We start from the raw sequence: 15158 nt of genomic DNA on the forward strand, positions 1-15158 counted from the left end.
AATTTATTTATTTTTGGCTGCATTGGGTCTTTGTTGCTATGCGCAGGCTTCCTCTAGTTGTGGCAAGTGGGGGCTTCTCTTTGTCATTGCGGTGGCTTCTCTTGTTGCGGAGCACAGGCTCTAGGTGCGCGGGCTCAGTAGCTGTGGCACACGAGCTCAGTAGTTGTGGCTCGCGGGCTCTAGAGCGCAGGCTCAGTAGTTGTGGCGCACGGGCTTCGTTGCTCCGCGGCATGTGGGATCTTCCCGGACCCGTGGAAGGCCTGGAACCCGTGTCCCCTGCATTGGCAGGTGGATTCTTAACCACTGTGCCACCAGGGAAGCCCTGTGGTTTTGAATAATGTTTACTGTTCTAGAGCTTTAATTTTTTTAAAGAAACACTAATTACAAGAGAACATACATAACAATTTTCAGGTTTTATTTATTTGGAATTTCTTTTAAAAAGAAAACTTTTTATTGTCATGAATACATATCACACAAAAATTACCATCTTAACCACTTGTACATATCCAGTTCAGTGGTATTAAGCTCAGGTTTTATTTTAAGGCTTATAATCTCATCAAATTCTAATCTCGGTGGGTGATGCACATTAAGGCCGGAGCCTTGGGACTCTCCTTTCCACCTACTCCTACCCCTGCCACACTTTGTACTCCTTCTGGCCCTTCCCTCCAAACCACAAGGACAGAGCAATATGAGTCAGGCTGCCTTTGTGACCTTCTATGGTAAGACACTAACATTTCAACATATTTTCTGTAGCCTTTCACATTATATGGCTGTCATTTTGCAAAACAAAATCTGAATACGTAGGAAGAGTTCTGTTGTGTACCCGTTGTTTGCCAGAGAAGGAATTTATATCTATGCTCCCCCCATCCTCCTATATACATGAGGTGTGTGACTTAGAACACAACACCTCCCTTATTTAGGGCTTACCTGCCACCTGTCAGTGAGTGAGTCGATTCTAGACAGTCTCTGAAAGGCTCCCAGTCCAGGAGCTGACGACGCTCTGCTCAGCACTCAGCACCAGGAGAAGGAGCCGAGATGACAAATGTTCGTGGTCTTGGAGAGAGGCCTCAGCATATTTTTTAGCCTGGATCCTTCCCAGAGGCCTGACATTTTTGCTACCTGAGCCTCACCTCACAGATAGTTCCCAACCAAAATTGGGGCTAAATGGTCTGAGGACAAGAAGATATATGTTTGTGAAATGCATGGAGAAGGTGGGCAAGCAGGAGGGTGTGTGGGGACAGATAGCAGAAGTGGGTTTGGCGGGGCCGAGTGGGCAGGGCAGGGACACAGCAGCCACCCGCGAGCAGGTAGAGCGAGCCACCTTGGTGCTCTGGATGGGCTCTGTCTCTCTCTCTTGGCTTCCGGGTAATTGTTCTGGGGCCTGGGGCCTGACTGTGGGGTGACACTTAGTTCAACAGAACCACTGCCCATTCCGGCCCCACCTCTCACCAGGAAACGCCTCCCCACCGCAGTGACCACATCCCCCCAGGTTGCCTTGGAAACACTCTGCGGGGGCTGGGAGATCCAGGGCACAGTTGCCCAGCAACAGGTGGTGCCCTCCCTTCCGCCCTCATCTGAGGCAGCTGCCCTGCACCCTTGGCTCTCACAGGGAAGAGCGGCTCTGAGGGCGAGCCAGGAGCCCAGAGACTGACTGAGGTGAGGTGAGGGATGCAGGAGGCCCCTGCAGGTGGGGGACCTGGGGGACAGCCGGAGGCAGGCAGAGACTGGGCAAAGCCGGAGAGGCGGGGACAGGTGCAGAGGTGGCACCTGAGACCTGGCACAACAGCAAACTCAGGGGAGCCCGCAGAGAACAAGACCAACTCCAAGGAGAGTTGTGAGGGCAAAGGAGCACCCAGGGCGCCGCCGAGGTGGCCGGGAGCGGGGCCCACACGCAGGGGCAGAGCTGGGACGGAGGCTCTCATATCCTCACCCAGCACTTCTTCCAAGCAAGACATGAGTGGGCTGAGACAGGAGGAGAGAAGTCCTTGGGTTCTTTGAGTCTGAGTTCAGTTTTGTCTGAGGCACCCTGGAGTCTGGGAGGAAAATGCAGCTTCCAGAAAGGGCCTGGGGATTCTGAGCAGGAGCCCCTGGCTGCAGACCGAGGTGGCCCGTCTCTCTGGCCCTCTGGCTGCTTCCCGCCGTTTCTGGGTCCTCCGGGCTCCTCTGTCTGCCTGGGTCTGTTTCTCCAGGCAGATGTTGCTGAGCCCTGCTCCCCTGGCCCTCTCTCTCCTGATGGTGCCAACCCTGTGTCATGTGCTTCCTTTCCTGACCCCGTCTCTCCAGATGCCTCCGACCCCAGAGCAGCCATCTGGGCACATGGAGGGGCCCCCTGCATCAGAGGCTTCCTCATGGCCCCCGCTGCCCTGCGGGCCCTGTGTCCCCATCATGCTGGCCCTGGCTGCCCTGGCTGCTGTCCTCCTCCTGACCACAGCCGTGTTGGCCGAACGCCTGTTCCGCCGCTCCCTCCGCCCAGACCCCAGCATCTGCGCACCCACCCTGGTCTGGCGCCCGGGAGGAGAGCTGTGGATTGAGCCCACGGGCACCCCCCGAGAGCGCTCCGAGGATTGGTATGGCTCCGCGGTCCCGCTGCTGATGGACCAGGCCCCAGACCCGCCCACCCAGGGGGGCGCCTTGGAGGCACGAGTGACAGCCCCACCTGCCCCTTCAGCCCCATACTCCCCTCCCAGCTCCTTGGTCCCCCAGACCCCACCAAACGCCCCAACCCATAGCACCTTCTGGAGGCCACCGGACTGGGAGGAGAGGCCCCACACCCCAGGCCTGGTGAGCTGGGCTGAGCCTGAACAGAGGCCAGAGGCCGGTGCATATCCAGGGAGCCCCCAGGCCCGGAGGCTGCGGCCAGGAAGCCCTGATCCTGAGTGGGGCCTCCAGCCTCGGGTCACCCTGGAGCAGATCTCAGCTTTCTGGAGGCGTGAAGCCCGGACCAGCGTAGGTTTCTGAATCCCCAGGGCCTGGAGGACTGGCCTCCCAGAGACCCCTGGGGGAGGCCCAACCTCAGAGGGATCCTAAGACCCTGAGGCTCCTGAGAACCTGAGCTGACCACTGAGGCCCCGGGAAAGATTGCCCCTCCCTGGCCTTTTACTTCTGGATTTCGGTTCCCCTGGATCTGGGCCTGGACAACCTGGGTGTGGACGGAGCCTGTGCTGTGGGGCAAGCTCAGAGGTGCCTTTGCTTAGCTGCCCGGGGCGGTGGCTTAGAGAACTGGAGTTGGGGCCAACTCTGGGCCAGAAACTGCCAAGATCACATTCCAGATTAAGAACTCAAGGTACCAGACAGACAGGAAATAGCATCAACGCAGCGGCTTCCACCCTCCTTCAGTGTGTACCTAAGATGCCGACATTGGAGTGAGGGTCCCAGGGATGCTGAAGAACAGAGTGTGGTGATGACAAGTGTCAGCCGTGCGAGCAGGAGATGACAGGAATTCAGCTTCCCAGAGCCACGTCATCCCTCCAGAAGAACACATACAGAGAGGTCAAGATCAGGCAAAAGAGCATCTTATTACATACAAACTGCGGCTTTGACCCCCACCTCGCAACAAGAGGCCCTCTCTTGCCTGCAGCTGGGACCCAGAGTCGCAAAAGGCCAGCGGGCAGCGTGTCCTCTTGAGGCCGCCGCATCTCAGCCCTCTGGATCTTACCCTTCCACGGTGAGGGAAGCCCAAGCCAAGGAGATCTGAGTTTGATCCAGTGTGGAAAGGAACATTGTCCCGGGGCAGGGCAGCTCCCAGAACGTGGCCCCTGGCCGTCTTCCCTCCCAGCTTCCTGGAGTGGCCCAGAGAGACACAGTTGCCCCAAGACAGGCTTACCTATGATACTCCACCCGACAAAAATGGAGCCCCAATATCTGTATCAGCCGACCTCCCCTCTGGGCGCAGAGCCAGGTGTTGGGGGGAGGTGAAGGAGTTTCCATTCCCTGGGCTCTGACTTCTCAAACCTCAGTCCTGAATGTTAGGATTTTGCCATGTCAGTTACCACCTGTACTTTATATTTTTCTTTAAATTGGTTTACTATTTGCTTAATAAATTCATTTTACAAGGAATCTGTTTTGTATCACTGCTGTAAATGGAAAACCAAGTATCACTTGTCAGAAATAGAAGGTAAGACATGGAAATAAATACAGTGTAAACAAAGGTATAGAGTTCTAGGTAGACATTGTTTCCTGCTGGAGGCATTGACCCAGAGATCTGCTCTTTCTTTGTCAAAAGGCTCAGCAAGTATTAGGAAAGTGTTAGACATACTAAGTGCTACCCTGAGACCACCCCCGAGAAGTGCTGTGATGGATGAGAGCGCTGCGTGGGGAGCAGCCATCCTGTGCTACTTAATGCTGGCCAGGAACGCCCTCCGCCACCAAGTTCGCCCACACCCCGGAAATGCTGTCAGGCAGAGGCCAGCACTCCGCTCTTCCTGCTCAGAAGGGCCGGGGGGCACCTGGGCCCGGACCTCCCTTCTCACCCCTTGGATGCCAGGAGTCGGACGAGCAGCCAGGGGATTAGAAGCCCCCTGGCTGAGGGACATCCACCCCCCCAACCCCCGGCTGCACTCATCCAGCCTGTGTTCCCAGCATCTTCCCTGAGCCAGGCCCTGAGGAGGGAGGAATCAGACCTGGCCCCCGCCCTCAGGGAGATCTCAGCCTCTCTAGTGGCAGGGGTGGGGGTGGAGGGAGGTGAGATAAGACAGGAAGACATAACTGATGCGAGATCAGGGCTGCCGCCCCACCTCTGTCACTCACAAGCCAGGTAACTATGTCACTTCTCGTTGTCACCATCAGCTGACAGGACTGGGTTGTGGGGACTCTGCCCAGGAAGCATGAATAGTCCCTCAGGGACACAGAACTGAGATACCACACTCAGAGCTTAGAGGCCTGCATGCCGAGGGCTCAGCGGAGGCAGGATGGTGGGGAAGGGACACCAGGGACAAGGCCCCAGTTCTCGATCTGGTTCTATCACTCACTCTTGGAGAAAAGTACTTTTTGTATTACTGGGCCTCACATTCTTTCTCTTTACAACAAGAGAGTTGAAAGTTGAACAGATGCTCTATTGGGACTTTTCTAGCTGTGACATCTAAGGATACAATAAAATGAAAGATGGATACCTACACTCATGCATGGATGAATGTGATCTCCCTGAGGCAAAGTCCAGCTTGCTGTCCCCAAAGTCACCTTTATATCCCCAGACCCAGAACAGGATCTAGAACACAGCAGGAGCCCAAAGAAAGGGGAATGAATGAATAAGTAGGTGGATTCATAGATACATGTGTTTTACCCTTTCTCCTCTTTATTTTAAACATCTCCTCTTCATTTTGAACACCATCTTACTGGAACTTCCCTGGTGGTCCAGTGGTTAAGACTCCATGCTTCCACAGCAGCGGGCGTGGGTTCAATCCCTGGCTGGGGAACTAAGATCCCTCATGCCTTGGGGTGCGGCCAAAAATTAAAAACAAAAAAAACCCACCATCTTACTACTTTCTCACGTTGAGTTCTTCCTTTATGATTTTTGGCATTTAAAACGCACTTCCTGGGCTTCCCTGGTGGCACAGTGGTTAAGAATCTGCCTGCCAATGCAGGGGACATGAGTTCGATCCCTGGTCCGGGAAGATCCCACATGCCGTGGAGCAATGAAGCCTGTGCACCACAACTACTGAGCCTGCGCTCTAGAGCCCACGAACCACAACTACTGAAGCCTGCACCTCTAGAGCCTGTGCTCTCAACAAGAGAAGCCACCGCAATGAGAAGCCCACGCACTGCAACGAAGAGCAGCCCCCACTCGCCATAGCTAGAGAAAGCCTGCATACAGCAACAAAGACCCAACACAGCCAAAAATAAGTAAATAACTAAATAAATTTATAAAAATTTAAAAAATAAAATAAAATGAAACGCACTTCCTGTCTGGTCCTTTACTCAATAAATCTGGAGTTCCAAGTTCTAGGGTGTCTGCTCACTCTCCTTCGTGACAGATGGCTTCCTCTTATGTTTTCTAAGTTGGGGCTGTGAACTCAGCTTCAACAGGGCCTTAGTGGGAATCCAGGTGACTAGTTCCAGGGTGTCTCTCTAGAGAGCGTCTGTGTTTGCTCCTGCCAAGGATGCTTCAGGGGAGTAACCAACCCTGGACCACATTATTTGTTCATTTTATTTGGGCTTCCGAGACTATGCAAATGGTGTAAATTTGAACCCCAAATTTAAATGAGGGCACACCTTTGGTTATGAATTCTCAGGGGAGACTTTCTATTGCCTCTAGATCTCAGGGTGAGACCCACGAGGTTCTTTTGTGCTTTATGGGCTGATGGAAAGACTTTTTTTTTTCCTAGTCTGCTTTTCCACTGAGGGTGTCACCCTTTAAGGGGCTGAGCTGTATATTAGGGTCTCAGTTTTCAACGCCCCAGGTAAGGCCTCCAAAATCTCGGTGGATATAAAACCCAAACCCTTCATTTTGCTAAGATCTACAACTGCCCATGAGCTCCCCTAGCTTTGGTTTTCAATTTCCTCTTTGTGTGTGGCTCCAGGGATTCCCCTTAGTTTCTTGAAACCCAGCTGTGCTTTGTAAAGGATGTTTGCTTGATTTTATGTAGCATTTCTAGATGTTTCACAGCAGGGATGTGCTTGTCAGGTTATACCATTCAAAATATCACAAAAAACAGATGATTTCCTCTATAACCAAGTTCAAATCTTTGCAGCCAAACTTCTGGAAAGAGCTGTCTGTCCTAGCAGTCTACATTTTCTCGTCTTCCCATCACTCTGCAACCTGCCACAGGCTTCTATACACTTCCAGCACTCTCTAGGAACTGCTTTCCCCCAAATCATGACCTACACATTTTAATCAAAGGATACCGCTCAGCCTCCTGTGGGCATTAGACGTTTTGATTCTTTTTTTTTTTTTTTAACTTTTTGGCCACACCACGCAGCATGTGGGATCTTAGTTCCCGACCAGGGATTGAACCCACGGCCCCTGCAGTGGAAGCACAGAGTTTTAACCACTGGGCCACCAGGGAAGTCCTGATTCCCTTTTTGACATGTTCTCTTCCCTTGGCTTCTGTGACTCCACGTACATCTGATTTCCCTTCCCTCTGTCTGCCATCTTCTCTGATTCTTTTGCTCTCTGCCTTCTTCAGCTTTTGCTTTCCCTCGACACAGTCTTCCTGGGCAATCCCACTGACACCCATAGCTTCAGCTCCTGGCCTCCCTGATGATCCCCAAGTCTCTGCCTCTGACTGTGGCAGATATGGTCCTCCTACAGACATCCTGCCATTATTCTAAAGTAATAGTACCAGTGGGAGAGAAAACAAGATGATTAACTAAAAGATTATTTCAGGGACTTCCCTGGTGGCGTAGTGGTTAAGAATCCGCCTGCCAATGCAGGCGACGTGGGTTCAAGCCCTGGTCTGGGAAGATCCCACATGCCGCGGAGCATCTAAGCCTGTGTGCCACAACTACTGAGCCTGCGCTCTAGAGCCCGTGTGCTACAACTACTGAAGCCCATGCACCCGTGCTCTGCAACAAGAGAAGCCACCACAATGAGAAGCCGCTGTACCTCAATGAAGAGAAGCCCCCGCTCGTCACAACTAGAGAAAGCTCGCGCACAGCAACGAAGACCCCAACGCAGCCAAAAATAAATAAATAAATAAACTTATTTAAAAAAAGAAAAAGATTATCTCAGAACCTCTCCACAGTCATCCTTGATTAGAGTCAGTATTTACCCCAGTATTAAAACACGCCCCCCCCCAAAAAAAAACAACCACAGGGGTCATGAATTCACATGCAGAAATAGGCCAAGTCAGAGATATAGGTGAAGAGTGATGTGGACCAGGGGACAGAGGTGAGAAAAGACTTCACACCTGTCTGTAAGGGCAGCTGCCCCTCGGCTCCACCAATCATGTCCATCCTTCTGATTTTCCAACAGAAGCTAGAAATTTGGTTTTTAGGTAAAATCAACCAAAATGTTAAGACCACTTTATATATATGTATATGAATCTATCAACCTATAAAATCCAATGAAATCAGCCTGTGGGCCACATGTGGCTCAGGAAACACTGGTCGGAGATCTCTTCTAAACAAACTTGAGGGATTTTCCTGGTGATCCAATGGGTAGGATTCCGCACTCCCAATGCAGGGGGCCTGGGTTCGATCCCTGGTCGGGACACTAGATCCTGCATGCTGCAACTAAGAGTCCGCATGCTGCAACCATGAGCCCGCATACCGCAAGGAAGATCCTGTGTGCTGCAACTAAGACCTGGCGCAGCCTAAATAAATAAATAAGTATTTTAAAAACCCAAAAAACAAAAAACCAAACTTGAACAAGTGCCTGGGAAGGTTCCTGAAATGGGTGTGGAGGGTCCCTCTTTGTGTTGGCCTTTGGTGGTTGGAGATGGGATGGCCTGCTCTCAGATGATCTTAAATCAGGGTTTTCCCCACCTTCACGCTGTTGACATTTGAGCCAGATAATTCTTTGTGCTCCTGTACATTGTGGGATATTTAGCAGCATTTCCGGCCTGTAGCAACTAGGTGTCAGTTGCATCCCCCTAGTTGTGAAGGGATGTTTCCAGGCATTGCCAAATGTCACCTGGGGTGGGGGCGGGGAGGGGGACAAAACCCTCTGATGCTTCTAAGTGAAGCATTTTAATCAATTAACACACCGGCCCACAGAGCTTGCAGCCTGTCCAGGGACAGGGCTGCTGGGGACCTAGAACCACTCAGCTGCCAAGTAGAACAATGTGGGCCTCCTCTTACTAATTTTCAGTGGCACCAAAAAAGGATTAAGATGAAGAGACAAGACAACCAGCCTTGGAGGAAACAAATAAATAAGATAATACACCAGGAAACCGGCAGAGGCTTCTAGGAAGGCAGTGCATCATAATGTCTTTTGTAACTGGAAATTCTAATATAATTTGGAAATTGCAAATTTGATTGCCCAAATGAAAAAGTTCCTTCTAAATCAAAGGAAGGTGTGGGAGGAAAAAGTTTTTAAACATCTCTCAGGAGGTAGAGGAAAATGACAAAGAAATGGAAAATAGGTAAGCAACATTAAGAGATAAAGGATCAATTCATTCAATATTTACCTAATAGAAGTTCCAGAAAGAGAGAACAGAGAAAACGGAGGGGAGGAAATAATGAAAGATTCTATGCAATGGAGAGAAGTATTTCAGGCAAAAAAAAGAGGTCTGTGAGGTGGCTCTCACCTGCCTCACACCGTCACCACCTGAGGAGCATTAAGGAACAGGGACGCCACCAAGACTCCCCTTCACGCCAAGTGGAGGAACAGGGACTGGGTTTACCCTTCTGCCTGAAACAACCTCCACTGCCACCACCAAACCAGACAAAATACATGGAACAACAGTTTTCAAAACACTGAACACCAAGCAATGAAAGACAGTCGTGAAAACAACGAAGTCTCAGAGGGAAAGGAAAACAAAGGAGGGAGTTCCCTGGGGGCCTAGTGGTTGAAATCTGGCACCATCACTGCCATGGCCCGGGTCCAATCGCTGGTCAGGGAACTGAGATCCGGCAAGGTATGCAGCACAGCCAAAATATAAAAAAGAAAGAGAGAGAGAGAGAGGGAAGGAGGGAGGGAGGGAGGGAGGAAGGAAAGGGGACTTGTCCTTTTAAGATTGTCCAGCTTACTGCTTGAGAGAGTTTCCAAACTGCAGGCTCGGAGAAGAGAGAACCCCAAGATCTGCTGAGGGTCCCTCTCGCGTATTATCCAGCAAAGAACTGATCAACACACATGTGTGAGAAAACCACCTGAGGCCAAGAGAAGAGCCATGTGAAAGGACTAAGGCAGCAGTGCCCAGGGCCTCACACAAAGCCAGGGCCTCTTCCCAGCAGCCAGACTGGAAAATGTCACAAGGCCTTGGGCAGTGCACTTGGGAAGGTCTTGGCTTAGTAGTAGAAAATAATCCACTAGACTGAGCACTGCTTTGGACCTGCCTAACAAATCATACAGATTACAAAACTATCTGGTGCTGAGCAAGGTGAAATTCACCACATCCGGCAAGCAATAATTAACGAGTGAAAACACAGGAGAGGATCAATGAACTGTCAGAGAAGATGTATGGACCTTTTTTGGTTCTGTTTTAATTATCGTACCCAGAGCATCGCTGGATTGCTGCCTCAGATAGGTCACTGAAGCAGTTCTTTTGCATCTTCTATCTTTCCCCTGACGGACTTTTCATCCATTGGAATGAATTAGATTGGAATTTTAAAATGCAAGACTTAGTCTAGCCATTGAAATCTTCCATGCATTTGGGTAATTACTATACCAATAATACAAAAATACGTTAGTACAGTCCTTTACCTAAAAAGCTGCCAAATCTCAATGAATTCCCCTTCTGGCTTCTAATATTCTGAGAAAACAAAGCAAATCATGCAAAAAATAAAAATAAGATATTTTTGGTTCTTGGTGAGATTACAGTTAAGGGGCCTTTATTGTTTGTTTTTTTTTTTAATGTGGGAAGCATGATTTTTATCCAGCCTTTAAGAAACCAGCATTGTTCTTTATATACTGATGTAGTATTCCAAAAGAGAATCTTTCCTTTGGTTAAAAAGCAGCCAAATATCAAGAAGCAAGTGACTTATGGGATGGTTCTTTGTTGGTGCTAAGTCTTCGAAAAATTCTAACTCAAGAGCTGGGAGAAGAAATAGGTTACCCAGTGACCCACCAAACTAGAGGTATACGTGAGGATCTCTGCCTCTGGTCATTTTCTAAGTGTGCTATACTAGGTCCAGAGATCCAAAGAGCCCTACCTACCTGAATAAAGAAAGCCCACATTATCTGGAGTAAATCTGATGTGCACAGCGAGATGTTATTCACAGCTTCACGATCAGATTCTCTTCAGATCTTTGTAGTCTGGTTTTACAAGCTGAGTTACTTAGGGCCTCAGAAAGCAGGTCTTAAAAGCAGTTACTTACTAACTGCCAAAATGTTCTGTTCCTCAGGAAGTGATTAGAGCAAAGTACGGAGGTACTGAAACATTTATGGAGTTTTACCTACTGTATTGTCTTGAAGGGCTAGCGATAAATTAGTATACGTGTCAACACCGCATAATAGCACAGTGGGATTTTTCAAAGGTCCAAAGTTGAATTTTTTTCAGATGTAGTGTGGTTTGCTAATAATGTCTTGCCATTTTTTTTTTTTTAATTATTTATTTATTTATTTATTTATTTATGACTGTGTTGGGTCTTCGTTTCTGTGCGAGGGCTTTCTCTAGTTGTGGCAAGCGGGGGCCACTCTTCATCGCGGTGCGCAGGCCTCTCACTATCGCGGCCTCTCTTGTTGCGGAGCACAGGCTCCAGACGCGCAGGCTCAGTAATTGTGGCTCACGGGCCTAGTTGCTCCGCGGCATGTGGGATCTTCCCAGACCAGGGCTCGAACCCATGTCCCCTGCATTGGCAGGCAGACTCTCAACCACTGCGCCACTAGGGAAGCCCTTGCCATTTTTAAATGCTTTCAGCTTTCACTGGCCTTGGCTCACTAAAGCTCGTGCCCATTGAGTTCACTGACTCTGCCAACCCAGTCTGACCTCTTGTCTTCCCTGACCCTCTAGACTGAGTACCCCAGTAGGTGGGTGGGTGGAGGGGTGGGAAGGGGGATGGGTGGATGGGCAGGAGGATAGGTGGAAGAGGGGTGGGCAGGTGGGTAAATGTTAGCAGGAGGGTGAGGGTGGGGGGTGGATGGGTTGGTGAGTGAATGAGTCTTGGTCGTCTCCGGAGTACACAGGGCCTTGAAGTCACTGAGATACCCTGGGCGGTTGGATGGGGATCTGATGAGGAGATGAAGCTGGAAAAGTGGGTGGAAGATGAGACTGCTGCCCACCCCTCCTCAGCTTTCCTTCTTGAGCAGATGCTATACAGTATTCATAGCCTCCTTGGCTAATATCTTTGGAACCTGGAAGGAAGATGGAATCAGAGGAGATTGGAAGGTGGTGTGACTGAAGTGTCCTCTGGTGGCCATAGGGGGTTTGACGGTATTCTTAGGTTTTTTTTTTCATTGTCTGTTCTCCCCTCCCCACTCCACACCCCCAGGCTCCCACAGAGCCCCACTAGAATATAAACTCCATGAGGACAGGGCTTTTTCACTGTTTACTCATTGTTGTCTATCCAGTGTCTAGAATAGTGCCTGGCACGTAGTAGGCATTCAACAAATACTTATTTTTGAATCCTGCTCCACCATTTTATTGATCTATGACGCTGAGCAGCATTCTTAACTTCATAAAGCCTCAGTTTCCTCATGAGTAAAATGGAGACGCTAACATCCCTGCCCCCACCAGCATTAACTGAGAAAGAGACCTACACGTGCTGAGCAAGAGCCCTCGGTCAAATGTGTGTTCCCTTCTCACCCACCAGCTGGCGGTGATGATGCGTTACATGCTGACTTGATTTGCACCTGATTTGGTGGGCACATTTGCTCTAATGGGCATGGGCTTTATACTGCATGTGGGGCAGCCTGGGGAAATCGTCCAAGCCTAGTCCCAGGCAGGTCAGGCAAGAAGGAAGTGTAGCCAGATAGACACCAGGTGAAATGTGAGATTCCTCTTCTGCCGCTCACCCCGTCTCCCCACCCTCACAGCCACACCCAACTCTTCCCACTGCGCTGAACCCATCAGGCTCCATCTGCCCTCTGAGCTTTTGCAGATGCTGTTTCCCTTGCCTACCTTCCCTTCTTGCCAACCCATTGCCATGACCCACATTCAAGACCTCTGAGTGACTGCATCAGCCTCCTCTTGGTCTGCCTGCAGCCACCCTGGCCCCCTCAAATAGATCTCCCTGCAAATATGCTTATCTCACTTTCCAGCTTCAATCTAACTGTTCTCAGGACAGAGTCCATTTTGTGGTCTGGACCCAGCCCAGCATCTAGCCATCTCGCCTCTCCTGATCCCAGTTTCAAATCTTACACCAAACAATCCTAGCCATTTCCCATTTCTGAACCTTTGCCCACACAGTCTCCTCTGCCTGGAAATCCATCCCCTGCAAGGAGGGCATGGATTGCTTTTGCCTGCCCAGGATCCATTTTCTTTTCCACTGGTGAGGGAATCCCCACCCAGGGCTCAAATCTGGGATCTTCCTGTAGGGCTGGTTCATTTCTGTGATCAAGGGTGAGCTGGAGCTTGCTTTTTCATTTTTTAATTGGGATGCTGTGGGTGCAGCCTGCATTCTCCAGTTGGCTACCTGGGCCCCTATGTCTTATTCCAGCCTCCTCCATCTGTCACATCTGCTTGGGTCCTAGAGGCATTTGAGTTTGAGACTCCTGGTACACATCTCCCTTCTGCCTCTACTAGGCTCTGATTCCCTCCTGGATCCCAAGGGTTTTGCCTTTCAGTTCCCTGCTCTTCCTGGGTGCCCACTTCCCTGTCCTGTCCTGACACCCAGAAGTGCCCCTAGTTTTCTGAAGTTTCAGTTAATTCCCCTTCAGATCTGAGGAGCTGAGACTCAGAGATCTAAATTCCCTGGAGAAGGGAAGGCTGCCTAGCTGAGCGTGTCCATGTCTTCCCTGGAGAAAGGACAGGAGGGCCCCGGGGTGGAGGTGTGTATTACAGAGCACAGGTACAGCCCCAGGTGGTATCTCGGGGCTGTGTCCTGTGAGAATGGCCCCTTCAGTTCAGGACATCACCAAACACAGTGTCCACTTCTGCCCAACGTTGTTGTGGGTTTTTTGTTTGTTTGTTTTGTTTTTGGCTGCACCCAGGGATTGAACCCAGGCCCTCAGCAGTGAAAGCACAGAGTCCAGGGAACTCCTCAGCATATGTTTGGTGCTTGAATGGTGAAGGTCTTGGTCTGTCTGGAGCTTTCACATCTGAGGTAGCTCATCTGCCCCTGGCCCATCGCTGGTCTCCAAGGTTGAGAAAGGAGCAAAGGGGTAGAATAGCTCCCTCAAGGCAGACTGGCACCCCCAGACTTCCCCTGAAGAAGGAACCTCTGTGGATGAGACCCATTTTTCTCTCCTCCTGGCAAAGGGTGGAGGAGAGAGTAGGTTCTGGGAGGGGAGAGGCAGCTCCAGACTGGAGCCTTTCCAGGAGGAGTCACCTTGGGGACCACCTTCACCCTTGGGAGCCCTCATACTCTGGTTCCTCCCAGATCCACCCAGAAGGGTTGGAGAGAGGCGAACCCTAGGCTTGAGGTGAGGGTAGGAGGGGCCACACAGGTGGGCAAGACCTCAGGGGGGTGGGGGTGTGTATGCATATTTGGGGGACTGGATTTAGACCCACTGCTTAGACTTCTGAGTCCTGACTCAACATGGAAGGAAGTTTGACGTCTGAACACGGACCCCCACCACCCTCCCTTACCCCCTAACTGACCTTGGCTCTGGCCCCAGCTGCTCTGTACCTCTCCCAACTAATGATATCCCCATGGAACCAAATCCTAAAGGGCCTTCAGCACCCAATGGGGGTTTCATTTTGGGAGGGATGCGTGGTGGAGTCTGCTTGGGACCCCAGGAGTGAGGAATAAGCAGGTTTCTCACCTCCAACCAAAAAGGTGGTAACAGCAGCCACAGGCAAGAGGTGAAATACTTAGTAACCAGTACAACATGGGCATCAACCAAGTGTAATGCTCCAGCTGAACGTCAAACCGGGTATCACATATCCTCAAATATAAGATGCCATTGATTGTAAAACACACATACTATTACTCAAAAAGAAAATTGTCAAACCAGTGCTTTCTTATCACTTACAATTTCTATTTTATACTTGTTGAAAGAGTTCTTTTGGACTTATTTCCACATAGATCGTTATCATGTTGGATCTACAAGCCACAGGCACAGGCCACAACGGCTACGTGACAACCGATGCCTGGCTGACAGTGACCATTAGACACCCTTGATTACACCATTTTTTCCCACACACCAAATATGACTTCAGTGTGTGGGGGAAAAAAAGTGCTTCTTAGAACAGAAGAATGATGGTAATTTCTTTTTTTTTAAATAACTTTATTTATTTATTTTTGGCTACTTTGGTTCTTTGTTGCTGTGCGCGGCTTTCTCTAGTTGCGGCGAGCGGGGGCTACTCTTCGTTGCGGTGCACAGGCTTCTAATTGCGGTGGCTTCTATTGCTGTGGAGCACGGGCTCTAGGCATGCGGGCTTCAGTAGTTGTGGCATGTGGGCTCAGTAGTTGTGCCTTGCAGACCCTAGAGCACAGGCTCAGTAGTTGTGGCGCACGGG

The 15158-nt window shown here is 50.3% G+C and overlaps 1 protein-coding gene across 2 annotated transcripts; it reads left to right on the forward strand.

The window, feature by feature from the left end:
* The first annotated feature begins 1615 nt into the window (after positions 1-1615).
* Positions 1616-4014, forward strand: C15H16orf54 (chromosome 15 C16orf54 homolog). Of its 2 annotated transcripts, none has more exons than XM_036826355.1 (2): positions 1616-1661; positions 2284-4014. In XM_036826355.1, the coding sequence occupies exon 2, from the start codon at positions 2284-2286 to the stop codon at positions 2956-2958; it is 675 nt and encodes a 224-aa protein (XP_036682250.1). In that variant the 5' UTR covers positions 1616-1661; the 3' UTR covers positions 2959-4014. The 2 variants fall into 2 exon arrangements, with proteins under 2 accessions (XP_036682250.1, XP_036682249.1); XM_036826354.1 differs by having other exon boundaries at positions 1616-1656.
* Positions 4015-15158: the final 11144 nt, after the last annotated feature.

Source organism: Balaenoptera musculus, chromosome 15 (assembly GCF_009873245.2).
Source record: "Balaenoptera musculus isolate JJ_BM4_2016_0621 chromosome 15, mBalMus1.pri.v3, whole genome shotgun sequence".
NCBI lineage: Eukaryota > Metazoa > Chordata > Mammalia > Artiodactyla > Balaenopteridae > Balaenoptera > Balaenoptera musculus.

Excerpts from the sequence above, each read along its gene's own strand:
- C15H16orf54 (XM_036826355.1), top strand. The coding sequence starts at position 2,284 with ATGCCTCCGACCCCAGAGCAGCCATCTGGGCACATGGAGGGGCCCCCT.